At 40.3% G+C, this 23,484-nt stretch overlaps 3 protein-coding genes across 6 annotated transcripts; 1 reads left to right on the forward strand and 2 right to left on the reverse strand.

Annotated features, from left to right (window-relative positions):
• Positions 1-219: 219 nt before the first annotated feature.
• mier1b (mesoderm induction early response 1b, transcriptional regulator) lies at positions 220-17,359 on the reverse strand. 4 transcript variants are annotated; one of them, XM_079650108.1, is made up of 14 exons: positions 17,006-17,200; positions 16,897-16,920; positions 16,473-16,497; positions 15,599-15,747; positions 14,726-14,914; positions 14,472-14,601; positions 14,311-14,378; positions 12,086-12,158; positions 11,841-11,992; positions 4,350-4,431; positions 3,878-3,972; positions 3,477-3,604; positions 2,315-2,442; positions 220-1,839 (listed from the first exon to the last, which is right to left on the reverse strand). In XM_079650108.1, exons 2-14 carry the CDS (start codon positions 16,903-16,905, stop codon positions 1,505-1,507), a joined length of 1,563 nt encoding a protein of 520 aa, XP_079506234.1. In that variant the 5' UTR covers positions 16,906-16,920; positions 17,006-17,200; the 3' UTR covers positions 220-1,504. The 4 variants fall into 4 exon arrangements, with proteins under 4 accessions (XP_079506234.1, XP_079506233.1, XP_079506232.1 ...); XM_079650107.1 differs by lacking the exons at positions 16,897-16,920; positions 17,006-17,200 and adding an exon at positions 17,263-17,359; XM_079650106.1 differs by having other exon boundaries at positions 16,897-17,200.
• Positions 17,360-18,447: 1,088 nt separating this feature from the next.
• LOC307019031 (relaxin-like) lies at positions 18,448-19,762 on the forward strand. Its single transcript, XM_079649638.1, has 2 exons — positions 18,448-19,445; positions 19,534-19,762. Exons 1-2 carry the CDS (start codon positions 19,261-19,263, stop codon positions 19,649-19,651), a joined length of 303 nt encoding a protein of 100 aa, XP_079505764.1. The 5' UTR covers positions 18,448-19,260; the 3' UTR covers positions 19,652-19,762.
• dynlt5 (dynein light chain Tctex-type family member 5) lies at positions 19,689-23,072 on the reverse strand. Its single transcript, XM_079649637.1, has 5 exons — positions 22,602-23,072; positions 22,171-22,260; positions 21,451-21,542; positions 20,150-20,274; positions 19,689-20,061 (listed from the first exon to the last, which is right to left on the reverse strand). Exons 2-5 carry the CDS (start codon positions 22,248-22,250, stop codon positions 19,858-19,860), a joined length of 501 nt encoding a protein of 166 aa, XP_079505763.1. The 5' UTR covers positions 22,251-22,260; positions 22,602-23,072; the 3' UTR covers positions 19,689-19,857.
• Positions 23,073-23,484: the final 412 nt, after the last annotated feature.

Genomic DNA, 23,484 nt, shown 5'->3' on the forward strand with positions numbered 1-23,484 from the left:
ATTTGATGACAGTGCTTTCATTTTTTATTTTATAAAAGTTCAATTGAATTACACAAATAAATATTCTTCACATTCTTTTTTCCTTGTGTTGTATTCTTGAACTGCAAAACAAATCTTCCTCTTGTTTTGATACTTTGATGGTACAATTCAACTGTGATGTTAGAAAAGGATTTGCATTTGTTGCATTTGTTTTGTTTGAAAACTCACAGTACAACTCGGACTCATTAATACATTTATTAAATATAGTCGGTTATTCCATTCATAGCCACTCTTCATATGAATACACTTCATTTTTAATAATGTCGTAATTTACAGAGAAAAAAACCCATCATTGTCAACAAAGGGAAAGAAAAGACTACATGGATCAACATTGTTGGAGACAAACGTATCTTAATTTGTGAATGTAAGCTGGAGAAAAAGTCAAACAGAAGCATCAAACTGAACAGCTACTGTACCAAAACAAGCTCAGGCCAACCGGTGTTTCTCTGCTCTGAAGCCTCTTACTGAGGAAATATTGTCGTAAAATAAGCACTTGAGTAAGTAGCGTAATCAACCTCAATGTGGGGCTTTTTTATGCACACAAACACAAATTCAAATCACACAGGAATGGGAAGTGCTGCCAAACAGAGAGGGAAAGAGGAATGGCTCCTGTTTTTTATTACATCCATCTCAGAGCGAAAGACTTCTCTTCATGGGAGACCAGAACAAAGGAGATGAACAGACGGTTATAAAAAATTTAAGAACTGCTCAAGGTAAGAAATCTATACAAACTTTACATAAAAAATCACTGACATTCTGTCTAGTAAAAACAAAGCGAAGCACTGACTATGAAAATCCAAAAATACAGCGATCTTCTAACAGGATGACTTATAATACTGGACATCACTGATGTCAGCTGCTTTACACAAACAAACCCCCCCATCGGCTTATTTATCAGTCAAACCGCGACAGAGGCTTCAGAAGAGGAGTGAAAATGTAATTCTGCTGGGTTTCAACGCCGCTCTTTGTTGATGAAGACGAGGAACATACAATCAAAGTGCAACTAAAGAGACCGCTCTCGGCCTTACTTACTCCTCTCCTTTTTCCTACTTTGCCTCTTTTTGGACAACTTAAGAACAGAACTGTTTAAAAAGGTGTGCTCCGCCTCATCAAATAGCTCAAACAGCGTTTACCTATCATAGTTTTCTTTTGTTAAAAAATAGAAATATCTCTTGTGTAAAAAAATATCACAGGTGATTTATTTTTCGTTGAGTACAAATAGGGAAAAAAAGGAAATTCTTGGCAAATCTTTGTCTCCAAAAAAGTGACGATGGGTGGGAGATGGTATTTTCTAGGACATGGTGGATTTGTGGTGCTTTGGGATGAGCTCTGCAGGCGGTCAGTACATGGAGGGTGGTGGGGCGGAGGACCAACTGCAGTTTGGTTGGCTGTGTTGTGAGTCTTTTCTCTAAGCCGGCCTCCACCTCACATTTCAGCGTCTGTAAGTCTACGTCACAGCGCTCCTTCAGTTCTCCTGTGTTCTGGAAGGCTCCACCTCACTCTGGCCCAGCACCTCCGCCTCCGTTCTGCACCTCTTGGCCGGCCGTTCCTGCGCTGCTGCTGCTGCCGGGTCTCGGTGGTCCAGCGGGGGCTCCAGGGAGCCGTTTTGGTCGTGGCTGGGCGCGCTGGGTTGGCTGCAGCCGTTGGAGTTGCTGTCTGAAATGGGGGGAGGAGGGGGAGGGGGAGCCTCCGCTGCCGGGTGTGAGGGGCCGTTGGACTGAACGGGCTCCGGTTTGACTTGATTCACCGGGAGGAGCGGAGCGCCGTCTACAGGGTGGACAGGATTGTGGCTGCCGATACCTGACAAAGACAAATGAAAGGTGAGTGACTTGAGATGATTCAATTGTTTGATTTGTCAATGATTGAAGAACAACAAATACAATTCAAATTGTTTCCACTGTCAAAAACCCAACAGTATTTTTTAAACCTGAAAAATGTGTGATCACAGTATTATCCCGATAATGATCTAAATATGCTTAAAAGACAAGGCAAACATTTGTATTTCATCACAGTTAATGGTAAGGGAATCATCTACCAAAAGATCCCCATTCATTAATAAAAGAAAAAGCACATTCATTTCTAAAAAGCAAAGCAACAATGAGTTAAAGCCTGAGGGGAGGATAGTGAGAAGAGAGAGTACATTAGGAGCAGGGGAAAATAAACATGAAATGAAATGGAATAATAATAATAATAATAATAATAATAATGAAAGTATATCATGCATAAAAAATGTTGTGTGTGCTCTTCTATCAGCACGGTGTGTTGGTCAGCTCACCATTCTGGCTGCTGCTGTCCTCCCTCTCCGAGTGGCTGGCGCTGCTGCTGGAGGTGGTGGGGGGGGGTGACGCCGCTCTGCTGGACGTGGCGCTCTCCGTCTCGTCCAGTAATCTGTCCATGTAGTCTCTGAGGACACACAGCGGCACACACAACGTCAACTCCAGATGTGATTTCAAACACAGGCAGGCTGCTAGTCTGTCAGTGATTGCAGGTTATTCATCTTTAACTGGAATTGGGTAAAACATACGGAGTGCGCCCCCTAGTGTCCACCTGCATTTCGATGCTGTAGCTCAGCTGAGGCCGGCATTAGTATTAATATCTGCATCTCATCTATGAGTAGGATCAGAACAAAGTCTGTGGATTACCTCGAGTAACCGGGTGAGGATTTGTTTATTTTTAAAGAAGTTATGTGGGTCAGAGAGGGCCTTTGTTTAAGATACAGTGTTGAAATGGTGAGCGAGGAGAGGACATTGCATATGGGCTCTACATTTTGGCTAATACAAGCTTTTTATAAACGCCAAGGATCTTCAAAAAGTATTTGTGCTTTTTGTCCCAGTCCTCACTATTCTATGTTTAATACAAGTCAAAAAAAAAAATTGAAAACATTTGAAGATCATACGGGAGAGAAGGCAGTCATCTTTACGGCTGATATCTCCTACACTCTGCAACTCACACCCAGAATACAGGGGGGGGGGATGCCTTTTTTGTCCCCATTTTCATTGTCCTTTTGTGTCTCTTTCGTATCCCTTTTTATGTCTAAATTGTGTCTGCATAAAGGACCAACCACCAACTGACTTATTTTTGCTGCACGATCAAGAGCTGACCATGTAACCCATTTAAAGTAGCCCATACTGTACATACATCAAATCTGCACTGCACACTCACATGTAAATAGATCTTAGTTGTTGTTCTTAAAAGTAGAACTTTTTCTATTTGTGTATACAAATCTATTGTAACTCCTGAATTTCCCGACGTGGATAAATAAAGGTACATCTTATCTTAACAAACATTTCACTTTTTTTTTTATAATACTGCAATATTAGACAACAACCAACATGACCAGACACGTCAACCTGAAACAGGAAACCACGATCACATTCAGAATTGACCAACAGCTGTATATGTATATATATATATATATATACACGTTTTAAACTTACGTGACACCGGGGTGAAGGTTGTATTTCCTTTTCCCAAGTCTGGTTTGCTGTGCAAAGAAATCATAACGCTCAGACTTCTTCCACATGTAATAAAAGGCCACACATTCTCCTACAGACCTAGTTCTCACCTGAAAGATTTAATTCAGCAGACATGAAATAATAATTATTACCATCGTCTGAAGAGATATGTCAGTACAATTTCAGAGAAGAGACAAATCAAATGATTGCTTTGGACGATGACAAATGATGTACGGACACAAATACACATTTGATTTGTCTCAAAATGCAGCAAGGTTGATTCCAACCCTGAGCATGACACAGACACAGCAAACACATCAACAAATATATGATAGATTGGAAACAGAAATGGTTCATTAAGGTGCTTTTTAAACACTTCTTACCTTGTTGGCCTGTACTAAATGAAAGTCTTTGCCGTAAGCTTTTAATCCTTGTTCAAAGTTTCTACATTCCTCTTCAGTCCAGACAGATAGCTCTTCTGTTACAGAAAAAAACAGAGTTAATCCTCAGTTTCTCTGCAAAATGAGGATGGTTAGTTTTCATCTTCACTAAAACAGTGACTTGCAGATATGTTGATACATGTTAACAGTTTAAACACAAAGTTCTTTAGCGGCTGAAAGTTCCATTTGATCCAGGAACAGCACACAGGTCAAGTCATTTTAGATCTCTTTGTGGGACATTTCTGCCTCTTTCTGCAGACATTATGGGTCTCTGCAGTTCTGTTGTGTCTCTTTGTGGTTGTGTTGGTTCAGAGGTTGTATACTGTAGTGGTCTACCAACCAAGGAACCATATTGCATGAGAAGAGTGAAGCTCAATATGTGAATGACATTGAGGCGTGATAGTGTACTACTTACCTCTGGCTGCTTTGACATTAAACCGTAGTCTTCTTAAAGCTTCCTCTGTGTCAAAGTCACATTTCACTAGTTCATACAATGCCTGCAGGGAAACAAACAAGCTAACGTTAGCCATGCAAAGAGCAAAAGACATGTAAGACGGCATGATCAAAACGTCTTAAATGTTGTGTGACAGTTTTCTTATCAGGAAACAAACCCATGAAAAGACCAACAACATATTAGTCAGTCTCTCAACACTGTCCGTAGCCCCGAGCACATTCTTTCCTACTCCAGGTGTAAATCTTTAAAGGTAGCTTGAAAATATAAAGTGTTCCTTTTTTATAGGCTTAGTACATCATTACAGCAGCTAGGCAAGGAGTCTTTAGCCAACATGACTCATATGGAAAATACAAATAAAATATTTCATAAACTTCATTGGTTATGAACGAGTGCAGAAGTGCGGCTCACTGATGTGTTTTTGAACAACAATGAAGATCTATGTCGAAGATAAATAAGTAGCGTGTAGTCATCCAAAGGAAATTATGTATATCAGTTGTTAGGGCTGCTCAATTAATCGTATTTCAATCGCAATTACGATTTTGGCTTGTAACTATTATGAAAACAACATAATCAAAATAAAACGATTCTTTATTTACATTTTTGGGGTTTTTCAGTTGAATTATACTTAAAGTTCAGGGTAATCAACCGTTAAAAACATACTGTTCACATTTTCTTTTTCAATAAATTGATGTTTTCAAAGTAAATGGATAATGGTTTTTAATAATCGTGATATCAATTATTGACCCAAATAATCGAGATTATGATTTTTGCCATAATCGAGCAGCCCTATTAATTGTATCTACTCTTAAACTAACCAATGGGTCGTGGTGAGGATATCTCTGATTCACAAAATCAACCACACTCTACCTGGATGCCGACATGAATTATAAATAGACATCAAACAACTTTTTAGCAACATGTTAAATCATTTTCTACCTAATTATGTAATACTGAAATGATAACAACAGTCTCATAGGTGAACAGCATGCACGGATCATGAATGATCCATTCATGATTTCCAAAAATGTTGAAGCTGTCGAGGGGATGAGCAAGTAGCTAAATTTCAAACAAAAAAGTTAGGCTGTTGACTAGATATGCCAAATCTGATATGATCACACTCAGAGCATATCAAGCGGTTTTAACACCAGCACCCAACCGACCAATAAAGAAAGCCAATCCAAAGTGCCCAAAATGTTAAAATCCAACCGAATCCAACCCGCATCATACATGTAATGTGTTATGCATTAAATAAGCCCATTGTTTCCCCTAGGTTTACTGCTTTGGCAGGGTGCTGCCCCGAATTGTTTTTTGAATTTTGAATTATTTTTATCCTCTGGAGCAGAGAGGAGCTGTGGATTATTGTTATTGATATCGTACAGTAACAAAGTCTTTGTACATTAAAAACTAATACAGTACAGTGTTACACTGTACTTTATTACTTTTATTCAAACTGTATTCCCTTCTTATCATGTAGCCAACACTTCTTCCTTTCATTGATACATTTAAATCAGCTGACTACAGCATATAACATACCTGCTGCAACCCTGTGCTGCTGCTGCTGCTTCTCTCTGCCTCATCCTCTATTGCTGGAGGCAGCTCCACCTCATCTGATATGAAAGCAATCGTGTTATGATCATATTGAGCTATTGGTGTGAGTCCATAGGCAGAGTTTGACATTTGCGCTTGGGGGGGCAAACCTTTTTTACTGACGTCAGTACACAGTCTCAACTATTGCGTGGGGTGCTACGGATACAGTAGCAATAAAGCCAGCGTACACCGCACTGAGTATGACTCTTCCACATACGAACACAACTCGTCCCGTCATGCACGCCTCATGCCCGCCGTACACACACACTCATGTTGGGTCTGTCCCCCCCAACAACAGTGCATTACATAACTGTGCACATCTTATACTTATTTGATAACTACTATATCCCTTGGTTACTTGAACATGCTACAATATTATTAACCAGTGTACTGCCTTATTAAAATATTGATATACGAAGTATTTGTATTGGAACAGTTTTAGACGTAGTAATGCTGTATCATATTTGCGCCACTAGGGGGGGCAGTGTCCCCCTGCAAAATCCGCCAATGTGTGAGTCTAACATTAAACAAGCAGTCTGCTTGTCATACATTGCTGACGATACATTTTAAGTGGCAATTTGTTGAGTCACTGCCGCTAAATGCCGGTAGCATCAAGATGGCAAATCCTGCATTAGCTTCACATCAACAGGTGTAGACAGAACATCCAATTATCCTGAGCTAATTTACTGAATAAACCAACTCACATCTCCTGTCTTTTTTTTCACACAACTTATTAGACTATTCTTCGGCTGGCGTTACATTGTTGTTTTCTGTCAAATGTAATACTGTAGTTCAAAACCGCGGTACCTGCTCACCATCTGTGAGCTATTTTTAGAATGCACACGCTACGTTCGTTGTCAGGTTCGCGCGCGTCCACCTGGGCAGGCTGTGTGTGTCCTTCTCCCGTGACGATAACGGCTTGAAGTAAAAAAAATAAATAATAATAAACGAATTTCAAACTGGGGGGGGGACACAAACGGGCAGACAGCAGGGCTCGGGCCAATAATGCAGATTTGTTTGACTTTTTTGCACCTTGTTGTTGTCCTCCTTTCCTCCGCTCTTCTCTCTGATTGTGAGCATTCGTGTGTGTGTGTGTGGGGGGGGGGGGGGGGGGGAGTGGAGCCCCGCCCTTCAGAAACAGAGCGGAGGGAGAATGTGAATACGCAAAGCAGTGGACACTGAAACATGCACATACTTGGATAAATAACATAGGCGTTTAGTTTATTTAATAAAAGAGCACATGTTCAATGTGAAAAGTGACCGTAGATAGATTACTTCAGTTGCAATTTGGTGCTATAAATATATATTTTTTATTATTAAAATAAATTTTAAAAACACCTTGAATTTCAGGCGGGGCGCGGGGCTACGTTGGCAGGGCGCAGCACCCCGCCAAGACAATGGTAGGGGAAACACTGAAGCCAATTGTCAGGACTGAGAACTAGAAGAAGAGACACTGAGACCCCATTTACACGAAAACGAACCGAATACGATATCAAAAAAGTCTTCCGTTCACACGAGACCGCTCGAAAGTGCTGGAGACGCTGTAGTACATATGCCGGGCCTGTAAGAATATACACTAAAAGCAGCAAAGAAGACCCCCGGGCATAGTTGCCCTTCTGTTTATTCTCCGCAGTGGATTTAGCGACATGTAGTTCATGTAGTTCTCCATGTCCACTTGATGCTGATGGTTGTGGTAGAGGAGCTGTAGATGTTGCACTAGCATCTGAGCAGTGAGCAGCAGAGGTGGGGAGAGGTGGGGCTATGGCTTCATCGTTATCAGGAAAATGATCGTATAGGACGTACACAGGAAGCTGGTTGGCCCCCCAGAGCGTTCCGTCCGCAGATCTATCCACCTTGGGACCCGTTATCGTTTTAAGGATCCGCTTCCGCGTGTCCGTTAGGCCTCGTGTGGACGAACGGGCTATACGAAAGAGAAAAGTAGCAGATACAACTGTTTTCGTTACCGTGTAAACAGCAAATGAGGGCTGTAGGGCTCACACTGGCCGTTTCTCTATGTCGAGTAAACCTGCTGCAGAGCCACTATTTCAAGTATACTACGTCATCGAGTGGCGCCGAAGGACTGTTTAAATGCATGTTAAATGCCCAGCATTCGGCGCCACTCGATGACGTAGTATACTTGAAATAGTGGCTCTGCAGTAGGTATTAGGGGTTTCACAACTACCAATATTTACTAGTCGACACGTTTTTCAAAATAGCAGTCGACTAGTCGTTACGTCATAATAAAGACACACAAAGAGAGGTTTACAACTGTATTTTCTATTGGAACTCATACAGTAACATTAAACACTGCATTTTAATTTGTGTTACATGGCTGAGTAAATAACAAACAGTAACTGGACTCACCAAAATCGACAGCAAAAAACTCTTGTTTACATAAATGCCACGTAAATCCAGTGCGCAACAGCGCATTGCGCAACACTTTATTCGCTGTCCTCCACGATAACGTCCACCTTTCCATATTTTTGGTTTGAACACCAACGCATCGACATGTGAGGGAAGGTGGCTTGACCGCTTTCGGGTGACAGTGTTGCCTGCCAGGGAAAAAACCCTCTCACTCGGGGTGCTTGTGGCTGGAATAGCCAGGTAGCTCCTCGAAAGCGGGGGAAGCGGTGCATGTTTTCTGCCCACCACTCCAGTGGATTATCCATTGTGGGGATATGCGGTGTCCGCTGGCAGTAATCCCGTAGCTCATCATCCGCATCACTGTTGACCCGTGTTTTCTTGCTGTTCGTTTGCCTCTGTTCAGTGCTGACGCCGGTCCGTTGCTCACTGGTGCTAGCATTACTGCTAGTGCTAGCTGTCGGCAGCGGGTGTTTCATCTTCAGATTGTTGCGCATAGCAGATCCATTTGTATTGTACTTCAGTACAGCTGTACACAACTGACACTTCACTGTGGAATTGGTTACATCTTCGCTGAAGTACTGCCATACATAAAAATGTCGGACGTGTTTTGTAGCATTTTGCAGCACCTCGTTTACCTCCATTGTTTTCACGACTAGTTGACTAGGGCCTACAGCGCCGACTAGTGGTAAAGGTAGTCGACTAGTCGACTAGTCGATTAGTTGGTGAAACCCCTAGTAGGTATACTCGACATTGAGAAACGGCCTCTCTGTATGTCAGGGTATTAACACCTTCTTAAATAGCTAATTCAAAGACCTTCCAGGCCAAATTCTCACAAATTCAAGAACCCAACATATTATATATATCATATAGTTTGAGACACGGATCAAAGTTATTAAAGGTCACATGTCAAGCTTTTCTGGTTATTACCCGTCCCCTTGTTCGTTATGAAGGTTTTTCTGCATGTAAACGGTGTGCAGAGTCAAAACCCTCAAAGTACACCCTGTAGCGAGTAAAACTCTAAAACAGAAAATACCTCCCCAAAACGCCTCGTTGGTGAAACATCATCCTGACGCCATCATCCATTTGATTCTTCCGGGTACATGCTTACGAAAGCACATACCCGGAACTAAATGGGCCAATCCGTGGAGCGGTTACGTTACGTCCGCGGAGCCGTTACGTTAAGTCCCCGCTGATTGGTCCAAATTGACCAATCCACACACACACACTCAGTGCATGCAGCCCTGCTGATTTCCGCTCCCTGCTGCAGGCTGATAACAGACAGTTGGGATCGCGCGAAATTCTCTCTGCAGACCCATTCTCACAGTGTTTATCAACCTATAAACCTTTTTCTTACTCAATATCAAGCCACATCAGGGCTCGACATTAAGGGCTGCCCGATGGCCCGGGGCCATCTAGTATTTAGCTCGGGCAATGAAGCCTCACCTACTGGTTGCCCGATCGGGCAATCTATTATGCCAGTATTATGCAGCTCGCGGATCCAGTAATGAGTGACCCGATAGTAAAACTAAACATATCTATAACTAGTTTAGGTAGTTTGAGAGGTAATTAAAATAGCTACGTGTGATATTCTAACCTGAAGTGTGCGTTTTGTCCGCTCACCGCTGCATGTGATCATGCAGAGCTGCGTGTCGACTCGTCAGCAGCAGCTGATCTCTCTCTCCCTTCAGATTAGACTTCACTCGCGTTTATGTCCATATCGATCAGATCCAGCTAGTTCTAGCTAATGATATGACTACCTGCTTATTAAAAGACACCTAAACAATAAGTGTCGCTATGCAACCGGGTGAGGCCACAAAGTATAGCGCAGCATTATGCATTTGTTTACATGCCCACCGGAACCCAGAGGCATTACCAACAGATCAACGCACAATCAACCCATACAGGAAATCTCTTTCTCCACATTAAGTGTTAGACATTAGAATTGACTATTCTTGTCTGTCACATACTCTTCTTGTCTTTCACATAAGTGGCGCAACTGAAGCGGTATTGCGCTAAAGGGAAATTATTTTGACCGGAGAGATTTAGATTTGCCGGCTAACGGGAACTCTGACGTCGCCATTTTGTGTGCTTCGCGGATGCGCTCGGCTCCTCTCGACTGCTGCTCGGGTCTGCTCAGTCAGCTTCCGGATGAGGAGGCATTCGTTCGACCAACTTACAGTAGATAACATTACAAACATTTTTAACACGGGCCATAATAGTGTAAATAATGTTTGTTTTGGCAGTTACAACTGAATGTAATGTTTTCTACTTTTTTACATCTGGGAAGGCATTTGCCTTCATCAGATGGAAAGTGTCTTGACCAACAACTTAAGTATTTCTTATAGCTATGCAGGGCATGCAAGCGAGCTAACACAAATAAGAACAAACAAACAAGTGAAATGAAGAATACAATTTAAATTCTACAATATAATATTGTGGTGGTTCATCTTATAATTCAGTCTAGAGAGAATGCACCAGACAGCATCTAAGACCTGCAAAAATCTAAATTTTCTAGGGGGAGGCCCCCCAAACCCTTCGTGCCATTTCATCCGCGCGCATTTTTCAGGGCAATCTCTATTGGGCTCAGGGCCATCTGTAAATTAGCTTAGATGGCTCACAGGGCCATCTCCCAAACTCCTTAATGTCATGCACTGGTGCTGGTTCATCTTATAATTCAGTCTAGAGAATGCACCAGACAGCATAGATCTAAGACCTGCAAAAATCAAAATGCTCTTGGGGGAGGCCCCCCAAACCCTTCGTGGCATTTCGTCCGCACGCATTTTTCAGGGCAATCTCTATTGGGCTCAGGGCCATCTGTAAATTAGCTTAGATGGCCCACAGGGCCATCTTCCAAAATCCTTAATGTCATGCACTGCACACTTATTGTTTTTATTTCGGCTGTGACTTTGTGTGTGTTCAGGTTGAGTTTGGCTGTGTTTGGCTGTGTATCGCTAAACAAGGAAATCACGGGGGAGGGGGGGGAAGAGCTGCAGCGAGCCGTTTAGTGGAGAAAGTGAATACTGCTGAATACACATACTTTACAGAGATGCTGTATGCGAAACCAATGTGAGTTTGGAAAATTGCACAGTATTTTTCTATTTTAGTATACCTCAACAATGGAATTATGATCAGTGGAAATGGCCATGACATGTGACCTATAACCGTTAGAACAAATCTTTTTCAGAATGAGAACTGACACACTTTACTTCTCACAGACTAAGATAAAAAAGAGAGGCTTAAAATGAGTGATTGTGCTGCTGTGTAAAAGTAAAGGAAGACTCTCTTACACAGCACATGAAAAAAGACAAGAGAGAATTTGGAGGAACAAGAGCATATCGATAAACCAACCAAAAGGTGTCAGATCTATAAATAACACATATCAAGCTTTGAATATACAGACAATACCATGATGACTTTGCAGTTTTACAGTTTTGGTCTTTTCATGGGATTTGTTCAAAGAAAGACAGATATAGACTTTGTCGCATGCTTCAGATGTATCACCTGTTCGTTGTCTTTGATGTGGCTTCCCTCTGGGATGGCGTCCACTCCCTTCTCCTCTCCTGTCCGCCGCGAAGCCTCCGTCAAGAACTCCACCACTTCGCCTTCAGGAAGACACTCGGGGTTCCACAGCAGCTGGTCATCGTTTTCATAAACTGGAGGGTGAATTTATGGAAAGCTGTCAATGCAATAAAGCTCTTTTAGACCCAAGAGAGTCTGCAGATGTTGATAACAAACATCAAGTTTACCTTTTTCATTGTCTTTGTATTTAGACAGGCCAACAGGAGTTTCTGCCTGATACATGGAACCCACCATGATCTCCTGTTGGGAATAAACACATATTAGACAGGCTGACAATTAGTTCATCATTTACTACAAATATAACTGGAAAAGTATACTCTGTTTCAGAAGTTAATTAGTATTTCTGCTTAGTGGAGTTTTCCCTTTCCTGTAGTGTGTTTTAAAGGTTTTTGTGCATGTAAATCCCAAAGTTCCCTCCAGAGGGAAATCGTTAGTAAATTGGCCTCACATTGAAAAACAACACATTTGTAATGCTCCCACATGTACAGTGGGGCAAAAAAGTATTTAGTCAGCCACCAATTGTGCAAGTTCTCCCACTTAAAAAGATGAGAGAGGCCTGTAATTTTCATCCTAGGTATACCTCAACTATGAGAGACAAAATGAGAAAAAAAAAAAAAATCCAGAAAATCACATTGTCTGATTTTTAAAGAATTTATTTGCAAATTACGGTGGAAAATAAGTATTTGGTCAATAACAAAAGTTTGTCTCAATACTTTGTTATATACCCTTTGTTGGCAATGACAGAGGTCAAATATTTTCTGTAAGTCTTCACAAGGTTTTCACACACTGTTGCTGGTATTTTGGCCCATTCCTCCATGCAGATCTCCTCTAGAGCAGTGATGTTTTGGGGCTGTCGCTGGGCAACACAGACTTTCAACTCCCTCCAAAGATTTTCTATTGGGTTGAGATCTGGAGACTGGCTAGGCCACTCCAGGACCTTGAAATGCATCTTACGAAGCCACTCCTTCGTTGCCCGGGCGGTGTGTTTGGGATCATTGTCATGCTGAAAGACCCAGCCACGTTTCATCTTCAATGCCCTTGCTGATGGAAGGAGGTTGTCACTCAAAATCTCATGATACATGGCCCCATTCATTCTTTCCTTTACACGGATCAGTCGTCCTGGTCCCTTTTCAGAAAAACAGCCCCAAAGCATGATGTTTCCACCCCCATGTTTCACAGTAGGTATGGTGTTCTTTGGATGCAACTCAGCATTCTTTCTCCTCCAAACATGTCTAGTTGAGTTTTTACCAAAAAGTTCTATTTTGGTTTCATCTGACCATATGACATTCTCCCAATCCTCTTCTGGATCATCTAAATGCTCTCGAGCAAACTTCAGACGGGCCTGGACATGTACTGGCTTAAGCAGGGGGACACGTCTGGCACTGCAGGATTTGAATCCCTGGCGGCGTAGTGTGTTACTGATGGTAGCCTTTGTTACTTTGGTCCCAGCTCTCTGTAGGTCATTGACTAGGTCCCCCCGTGTGGTTCTGGGATTTTTGCTCACCGTTCTTGTGGTCATTTTGACCCCACGGGGCGAGATCTTGCGTGGAGCCCCAGATCGAGGGAGATTATCAGTGGTCTTGTATGTCTTCCATTTTCTTATAATTGCTCCCACAGTAGATTTCTTCACACCAAGCTGCTTACCTATTGCAGATTCAGTCTTCCCAGCCTGGTGCAGGTCTACAATTTTGTTTCTGGTGTCCTTTGACAGCTCTTTAGTCTTGGCCATAGTGGAGTTTGGAGTGTGACTGTTTGAGGTTGTGGACAGGTGTCTTTTATACTGACAACGAGTTCAAACAGGTGCCATTAATACAGTTAACGAGTGGAGGACAGAGGAGGCTCTTAAAGAAGAAGTTACAGATCTGTGAGAGCCAGAAATCTTGTTTGTTTGTAGGTGACCAAATATTTATTTTACCGAGGAATTTACCAATTAATTCATTAAAAATCCTACAATGTGATTTCCTGGATTCTTTCCCCCCATTCTGTCTCTCATAGTTGAGGTATAAATAGGATGAAAATTACAGGCCTCTCTCATCTTTTTAAGTGGGAGAACTTACACAATTGGTGGCTGATTAAATACTTTTTTGCCCCACTGTCTGTGTTGGTTAAAAAAAACGAATAATATAATATAATAATCTTCTAAAGATTCATTGTGCCTACTGAGAACTTTAACATGTGATACTTGAAGTACATTGAGCTTAGAAAACATAATAACTTAACATTTTCAACTCAGGACGTTTACTTGAAATGGAGTATTTTGAGATCATGGTATTTGCTATTTTACTTAATTAAACCATCTTTCTTATCCGGTATATCCCTTTTTTAGTGTAGTCTAAATTAAGCCGTAATTGAACCTGTATCCCACTCTGAAAAATAAAAACATCTCACATACCTTTTTCCAGTCTTCCGATGGAACATAGTCCTCATCTTCATCTGACTCATCCTCTGCATCATTATTACCTGAGGCACAATGTGATATCCGTTTAACCAGCTAAATCTCAACCAAAGAAAGAAAGAAAAAGATGAAGAGAAGACGATGAAGATGGCACGTACTTTCAAAATATTTCAGTTTCTGGGGTCGAATGAGTTCTGCTGTGCCCAGCGTCCTGACTGGTCGCGTGCGGACTTCAGATGTTATCTGGGACTCATCCCCCTGTCCCGATGACATCTTACCTCCATCACCCTGTAAAAACATACACATCTAGTTGCCAGCAATGCTGAAAATACAAAAACAGTCAACACAACAAAATATTTAAAATGTATAGGAATAATATCATTGAAAAGATGCTCAAGACAAACAGACGTACTTCATTTATTTTTAACTCGCCGGTGCTTCTACTGCTTTCATCGTTGTCTAGGTCTTCTTCCTCATCCTCTTCCTCATCGTCATCTTCCTCCTCAGGCTCTTCGTCTTCATCATCATCATCTTCATCTGCGGGCGAGCCGCCCCCATAACCATAGAGACTCAGCAGCTGATCAATGGGCATGTCTCCTTCCTGTTGGCAGAAAAGTCACATTGTAAATTAAAATAAAGTTACAACTAATCATTTGATGAGTAAACAAATCACTGTGGTCGAATTGGATATTAAAAAGAGGCCCTATTATCTCCTCTCCTGTAGTGTGTTATAAAGGTTCTAGTGCATGTAAATGGTCTACAAAGGCTAAAATCCCTGTGTTCCCTCCAGAGGGAGTTTCTCTCCAAAACACTGCCCCCCCCCCCGTGCCTGAAACGCCTCTATTGGACTTATTTGTTTACTTCCATAACATAGTGACATCAATATGTAACATCCGCGGTTCTATTGGCTAGTGCTCCAACACATTTTACGTGATAGACTTAGGTCAGGGACATTGCAAAGTGCTTGACCAATCACAACACAGTCACCCAGCTAACCAATCAGAGCAGACTGGGCTCTGGTTTCAGACAGAGGGTGAAAAGAGGTGCTGCAGCACAGGCAGGATGAGAAAAATTAAGAGCTTTTTGAACATTAAAGCATGGAGACATGTCACAGTAGAGACACTAAATACAAATCTGAACCTGAAAATGATCAGAAAATGCCCTCCTTGAAATGTCAGGATTGGAGGCTAAGTTAAATTGTCAAGAGCTTATTGAACCTCACAGCATTTTATTGTTTTTCGGACAGGGCTGAAAAAAACGAATACAAGTTGAGCCTGAAACTCACGCGTGCGAGATCCTCGATCTCGTTGGCGTTGGTCTCATCTGACGTCTCCATCGATTCTTCTTCCTCCAGGGTGCGTTCATCATCAAAGTCATGGACGAGCATGTCTGCTGATGGGTCGAAATCATGGTCAGCGGCGACTGCTGAGCCTCCTACACAAGGAAACACAAACATTAAAGCAATATTGCAAAAGGTGACAGCAAAAATGACTGAATTGGATATTTACTTGTGCAGATGTATCACTTAGTTTGAATATATGTATATGTACATAACAGATGTGTTAAGGCATAGGGTTGTGAATACAGATTAAATCTTTGCATGCAATAAACTACTGGAAATATCAATTTTCTTATTTGATAACTGTAAACATTCATCAACAGATATTTACATATACACATATTGCAAATTGTCTAGTTTCTTTCTGATATTCAATACACGTTTCATCATAATCCAGTGAAAAATAAGCAATTCGTAAGAACCTTAGAAAACTGATGCAGGGTATAAACACTGACCATTTATTTGGTAGTATGCATATTGTGAAATATTAACATAGGTTTGCAAAACTAGAATTTTTTTTAACAATCATGATTTAAAATGTGTTTTATCATTGTTTACAAACAATTTTGGCAACAAAATGTAATAAACAACCTATTTTTTGAAGTTTTTAATAACACAAATAAATAATAAATTAATGATATTACAGAGCTCATTAATTCTTCAACAATCACTTAATTTTTGATAATGGTAAGTTCTAATACTGAGTTTGACCAAAATTGTCTTTAAGAGTCCTATTTAACACCTACTATGAGGTGCACACTAACAACAACAACAACAACAACAACAACAACAACAACAAAAAGGCTCCAACTGTATGTACCTGGGCTCGAATTCCCGAGGGAGGGCTGGAAAACAAAAAACATAAATAAAGTTAAAAGACAGCTTCAAAATATATTACGTTTTCCTATAAAATTACAATTGCACCGGGCTTAGCGCTGTTGATAACTGAAGCAAGTTACTCTGACACACAGAGCCAGATGTGAGTAAAGAAAAAGCGCGCTCGACCCTGTGCCCCGAATGCAGTTCACTGAGAAAAGAAACAAAGAAAACTGTCACCACTTCCTTTGGGAAGATATGTGCAGCATCTCGATATTACACCAGGTACAGTGGTGCTTATCGCCTGCATTCAACCACAGTTAGCTTAACAGACCGGCGCTTACTGTGTTAATGTACTTACTGGCTAACTCACATACACATAGAGAGCTAAATCTTCTTCAAACGTAAAGCTAACGCGTCCAACTTACGCTTGGCATCAACTGCCTGTGAATAGTGACCGGGAAAAGATACATAAAACACCTCCAAACACCAAGCTGCTGCTACATATCTAATGAAAAGCGTTAAAGTGTATAGTTCAGTATTCTTAAACAAAACCGAGGAGTAACATCGCTAATGCCGCAGCTACCTTCAGGCTAGCGCAGCTAACGTTAGCTACATCCGAAGTTTACTAAACATCATTCTGTGAAGAAATTGGCAAAATATAGCAACGCAAACATGTGCTTCTTCATTTCGTGTATTAAAGCTACATCACGCAAACTATGAACAGGTTCGACTGAACCGACTATTTTGCAGGATACATTTATTTTTCCCGATTATTTATTTCACTTTCTTACCTCCGCCATGTTTGCAATCCTGCAGGGTCACGTCAGGGGTTAGCGGCGGTCCCCGGATGTAGAGCCCCGCCCACCTACAGTATTAACACCAGAATGCTCCTAAACGCGGATGATGCTGTGACATGAATTTTTTGTTTCTGTTCAATAGTGGCTTTATTTTTATTTTTTAGAAGTAGAAAATGAAAATCATCCTGTTTTTTAAGTTTAGTTGATCCCTTCTTGACTATGATAAAGAAAAACGCCTTGTATTTCAATTGTATTTTTTCAATTTTAACACGAAAATTAAATATCCAGTCGTTTTTGGTTTTTGAATATCATTTCGAGAAAAAGAAAATCCAATGACCAAAACATACACTGACCGTGGTGTTATGGCATTATGTTATATTATTTCAGCAAAACAACTACAAAACATGTAAATAAAGGCATAAACTGTGTCTCTAACTGTACCTTAAAAAGCTGTAATGTAAATCAATGAAATTCAATATAGATAGATATAGAATCGGAGGGGTGAAAACCTCTTTAATGGTCATACAGCACACACAGTGACATTTGGCCTCTGCTTTTAACCCATCCTAGTACTCGGAGTCTAGTACTAGGAGCAGTGGGCAGCTATGGTACAACAGCGCCCGGGGAGCAATGGGAGTGGGGGGGAAAGGGGTTGTTTGGTACCTTGCTCAAGGGCACCACGGCAGGGCCCAGAAGGTGAACTGGGACCTCTCCAAGTAGCAGTCCACACTCCATATTTAGGTTTATTCGGGGACTTGAACCGGCGACCCTACGGCTCCCAGTCCAAGCCCCTACCATGCATTTAACTCAGATACTTTATAACAACATTATTATTTATTTTTTAAACAGAAACAAAGACTTTTATATTTAGACTTTTCTGTTCTTATTTTGTTTTGTTTGTAATAAACAACAGTTTTGTTGGTCTGTTTGGTGTTTAATATTACTCGACTCAAAATGTAAAGAATTTAAATATATACGTATTTCCCCTTTTTTATTTAGTCTTGGGTTGCCCAAGGGAAGTTTGCTCCCCATTAAGATTGATTATTTATTAAAAAATATGTATCAATTATTACTTTGCCTAAAAAACTAGAAAACAACCCCCAAAAAAGAATTTCATCTAAATGCCAAGCCTACAATTTGTGTTTCCAAAAAGACTCATCATTCACCACAGCAAAACGATTCAAAAGCTCTGTACTGTATATTCATAAATCCTGGCACAACTGAATGCTCCTTTTATAAAAGGACGTCTATGAAAAATTACAACCATGAAACAATTCAAGCAACTGCAATTACAAATTAAACTTTATCCCTGCTAACTTTCTGTTTTATTTATTTATTTGGTATTTAATTGGGTGTGGGGGGGAGTACATTTGTTTAATGTCCTTTTCGGGAAGAAAGAAATGCCAATACAAATATTTCTAAAACGTAAAAAACTTAATTCAAGACACATTTATAATACATTACATTACATTAATGTAATGTAATAATACAAACTGTGTTTTTGATGTTGGTTAGGCTTAGCCACACCATTGATATTTAAACATGGGCATGTAAACACAATTTGAAGGTAATATTTATTCCATGAAACAGTTCAATTTGACAACAAATGTCCCAGCTAATGCAAAGGTCTCTGCCTTGAATCACTGATTTATGTCCATGATAGCGGCCCACTCTCCACTATGTTGCTATGTAGAGAGCCATCATCTCAGTTTGTTCGGGGACGGATATCTCAAGCCACCCATTAGGAAACACTTTGCTAAATCCATGGCAATAAAAAGGGACATAAAAGAGCAATTCATTCTCATTAACATTTAAGAAAACGTCCTTAATCAGTGACAATGGCTTAGATTCCCACACATGTCCCTAAATGACCAGGTGGACATCCGTAGTTGAAGCGCATGGTGGTGACCAGAGATAGGAAGATGTGTGATGTCACAGTAGACTCTGTATAAAAAGGGTTGATCTGGATCAGGTTTTCCAAAAAGAAACAACATGAGATCTGTACTCCTGCTTGCGTTGCTGCTGTGCACTGTGTATGTGGCGCATGTTCAGGCGCAGGACAACAAAAACACACTGAGGCTGTGTGGCCGGGCGTTAATGCGGGCAGTGGTGTACACCTGCGGAGGATCCAGGTGGAGAAGAGTGACGGGGGGAGAGGAGACTTTGCAAGACGGTGAGTGAACAGTCACTTATATTTCTCTTTGTAGCATTGGGGTTCATTTCAAATCATTGACAGATTGGTTTATGTCTGTTTGCAGGTCGCAGAGAGCCAGAACTGAAGAGGACAGATAATGACCGTCAGTGGCGGGACCTAAACCAGGCGCTAATAACAGTGTGCTGCCAAGTAGGCTGTCGAAAGAGTGACCTCTCCATGCTCTGCTAGAGGAAAACATCCCAAAAATCATCAAAAGATTGAAATAAAATCTTCAGAACATAATGTAATTTCACCTTCCATGCTACCAATAATAAAAAACACCATGATTTTGTTTACAAATTCTTGTTTATCATTTGATACTTGGCAAAATATACTCTTTAACAGCAGAAATCTTTTAGGAATCGAAAGTGTTTATCAGTCTTTGTGTGTATGGTTTACTCATAGTAAACAGCATAGACAGTGGCCACGCCGTACAGAGAGCTGTTTTTGAAGGAGAAGGAGGCGAAGGTGTCATTAGTGGCGTCCCATAGACAGCGGCTGCTGATCTGCATGCTCTGTCCCGCGAGCTGGCCGATGTGGACCAGGACCACGATCTTGTATCTGGGAATCATGAGTTCCTTCACACGGGCTCTGACCACCTGGAGGGGGAAGCCAAGGAAGGGAAATGATAGAAAACAAGTTCCAAGTGTTCAAAAGGTGTTGCATTTGTTTTTCAGTTTTATTTACCTCGCATATTGTTTTTGTCATTTTCTGAGACCATTCTACTTCGTATTTCTCCTCCTGGAGGTAACTGGTCAGTACGTCCTTCAGTATGTCTGTGACAGCAGGGACAGGCATGCGTTTATTTGGTCCTGTAGTGAGAAAAACACAGAGACTATAATCCAACTTTTACTTTTTGTGCAGTAAATCATATTGTGAAGCAATATAATTTGACATTTCAATGAATATTGCGTCAAAATTTGTAATGCTAAACCTGTTTCTGGTCTAGTTAAGCTTCCATCCCTTACCAATTAGAGGTGTTACTATATCCGATTTTACAACATGTATAGCCTATATGGCTATTTAACATTATAACAAAAATGTATCTTAATATTTTTTTCTTCATTTTATCAACTTTTAGTTAAGAAAACAAATTAAATGAATTAGTGTGTGGTGCTCTAGGGGGGATGGAGACAAAGTGAGAAAATTATGATTTGAGAGGCGATAGAAAATGAATACTACATATAATATTATTGTCAGTTCACATCACACAAACATTGTGATTTTTTTAAAACAGATGAAAAAAGGAGGCCTAGTCCAATTTTTATTTGGTAAGGGTTTATTTATGTTTTGTTTATTTAGGATACTTTCAAATATTTTTTACATAAAAAATTCTTTCGAATTAGAAGTCCATTGCTCTTTAAAATGATGCTGTAATATTATCACTATCATATCAGTGGCATACATCTCCTCTAAAACAACACAATGCCATAATATAGTTTATAGGTGTCAAACTCAAGGCCTGGGGGCCAAATCCGGCCCGCAACTTCATTTTATGTGGCCCCGCAAGAGCTTGCAAAGAATATAATACGTTTATTATATGGTCACATGCCATTTTACAGAAGCAGGTTGCCAATAAACTACATGTCCCACAATGCATCTTATTTTGTGACATATGCACTGAAGAGACTTGCAATTATTTGCCCTGGACTTCTGCTTTCAGACGTAGTTATTTATGAAGTTATTACCCTATCCGATAATAATCCAATGTAGAGGCAATAATGTAATATAATGCATTATTTTATGTATATTAAATATTTATATATGTATATGTATATAGTTACAACTGGCCCTTTGAGTGCAACCAAAATACTGATGTGGCCCGCGATGAAATTGAGTTTGACACCCCTGGTTTAGAGCATTATTTATTGGACAAAATACAGTCCATAAAACGTAAATGTGACAGAATAGATCTCAGTGATGCATGTGTGAACCATAAACCATAAATATGTATAGCATGTGTGTCAAACAAGTAAATATGACCTCACCCAGCTGGTAGGTGTTCTCCGTTGTTATGGCCATCCGAGCGTTGTCATCATGGTGTGCGAGTTCATCAATGTACGACACAGTGCTTATAGAGCTGGAAGACAGGATCAGATCCAGGAACATTAACAGGGTATGTGGTTCCTGATCTCTGGAATTATTGAAAAAGAGCTGAGAGGAACTTCTCAACCAGAAAGGATAAACACGTATTGGGAATGCTTTTTATATATCAGTTGAAATCAGTGTTCGAAGAAATATGTCAATCTTATATTCAAGTTAAAATAGAAATGACAGCTAAGTATGATTTTTATGTTACAATTACATATCAAAGTATTACTTAAATGAAATAGTATAAAATATTTTTGAATAAAAATACACTTTACGTCTCAGTTGCAGAGGCAATAATATAATATAATATATTATTTCATATACATTATGTATTTATATCTGTATATTTATATAGTTACAACCGGCCCGTTGAGTGCAACCATAATGCTAATGTGGCCCACGATGAAATTGAGTTTGACACCCCTGGGGTAGAAGTATAAAGTAGAAGGAAATGGAAATACTCAAGTTCTGTTCAAGTAAATCTAAATTTTACTTAAGTACCTGAGTAAATGTACTTGGTTACTTACTGTACTATCGGACCAAATAATAAACACGACTGACGAAAATGCAATAATATTAAAGTTGGATATCTGCCCACATGATTACAGAGCACTCACTCCTTGGTCCTGCCTGTGGCCTCCTTGCCTCGGGCTCCATGTCCTCTCCTCTGGGACTTGTCTTTAAACACCTCAGACATGACAGCTTGTCTTCACAGGACGACAACAAAAACATACTGACGTTAGCTCAGTTATACATACACAGTGGTATTGTTAAACATAAGTTAAATTCAACACTTGAGGGCGAGTATTAAATACATATTGTCAAAATGAAAACTCATAAAGCATTTTACACTTTGAAACACTGCGACTATGCACTAGCTCTTCAGGGTATGTAAACATAATATGCTACCAAGGCTGATTGTAGTTGGCTTGTTTGTTAGCCCATTATTACTTTTAGCTAACTTTGGAAAACAGTATAGTTTACAGAATATTTTGTGTCAAATAGGACACAAATAAATATAACCAAAGCGATTTTAACAGGTTATTACCGATTTCAGGAACTCTTGAACCGAGCAGAAGTAGTTAGCACTTTAGAGCTTGGTGTCGTCATAGCAACCAAGTACCATCAGTCAGTGGGCGGGACTTCCTTCTTCTTCTTGTTCTCTCGGTTTTTGGTGGATTGCAAACAACTTTAAAGGTGCATATCGCCACCTACTGTACATTAGTATGAATCATTCCATCTCTTAAACTATGATCTAATCAAAAATAAATAAATAAATAAACAAAAAACATGAAATAAATAAAAATAAAATAAAAATCTATGATCTTTCCTGACCTAGTGTTAAATTATTTTTCCTACCCCAGTTTTACTCAGGAAGATAAACAGTGCCTTTCTGGTAGCTCTTCCCTCTCCTTTAGTTCAAAACACCAACCACACTCTCTGCCTCTAAAACTTTAGCCTTTAGTTTTTCTCTTTCAGCTTTATAGATGTCACAATGTAACAAGATATGTTCTACATCTTATTTTACTCCACAGCTCCCACACTTGTCACTGTCACTTTTCCCCATGATATACAGTGTACCATTCAAAGCTGTGTGATTTATTCTGAGTCAAGCTATCATGATTTCCTCCCTTCTGTTTCTTTCTTTATAAATATTAATTGTAATTGTCTTTTGTACTTTGTGATAGTCTTTCCTTGTCTGGTCTTTCTCCCACCTTTTCTGCCAGATCTCCATCCCTTTCTTCTTAATGACTGCTTTTCCTTCTCCTTTTCCAAGTTGAACTGGTAATGTTATTTGCTTTTGTAGTGCACTTTTTGCTAATTTATCAGCACACTCGTTCCCTTTCACCCCCTCATGTGCAGGCACCCAGCAGAACTGCAGATCTATACCACCTCTGTGCAGTCTTAACAGGCTATGGTTAAGTTCTATG

Source organism: Notothenia rossii (assembly GCF_949606895.1).
Source record: "Notothenia rossii genome assembly, chromosome: 9".
In the NCBI taxonomy this organism is placed as follows: domain Eukaryota; kingdom Metazoa; phylum Chordata; class Actinopteri; order Perciformes; family Nototheniidae; genus Notothenia; species Notothenia rossii.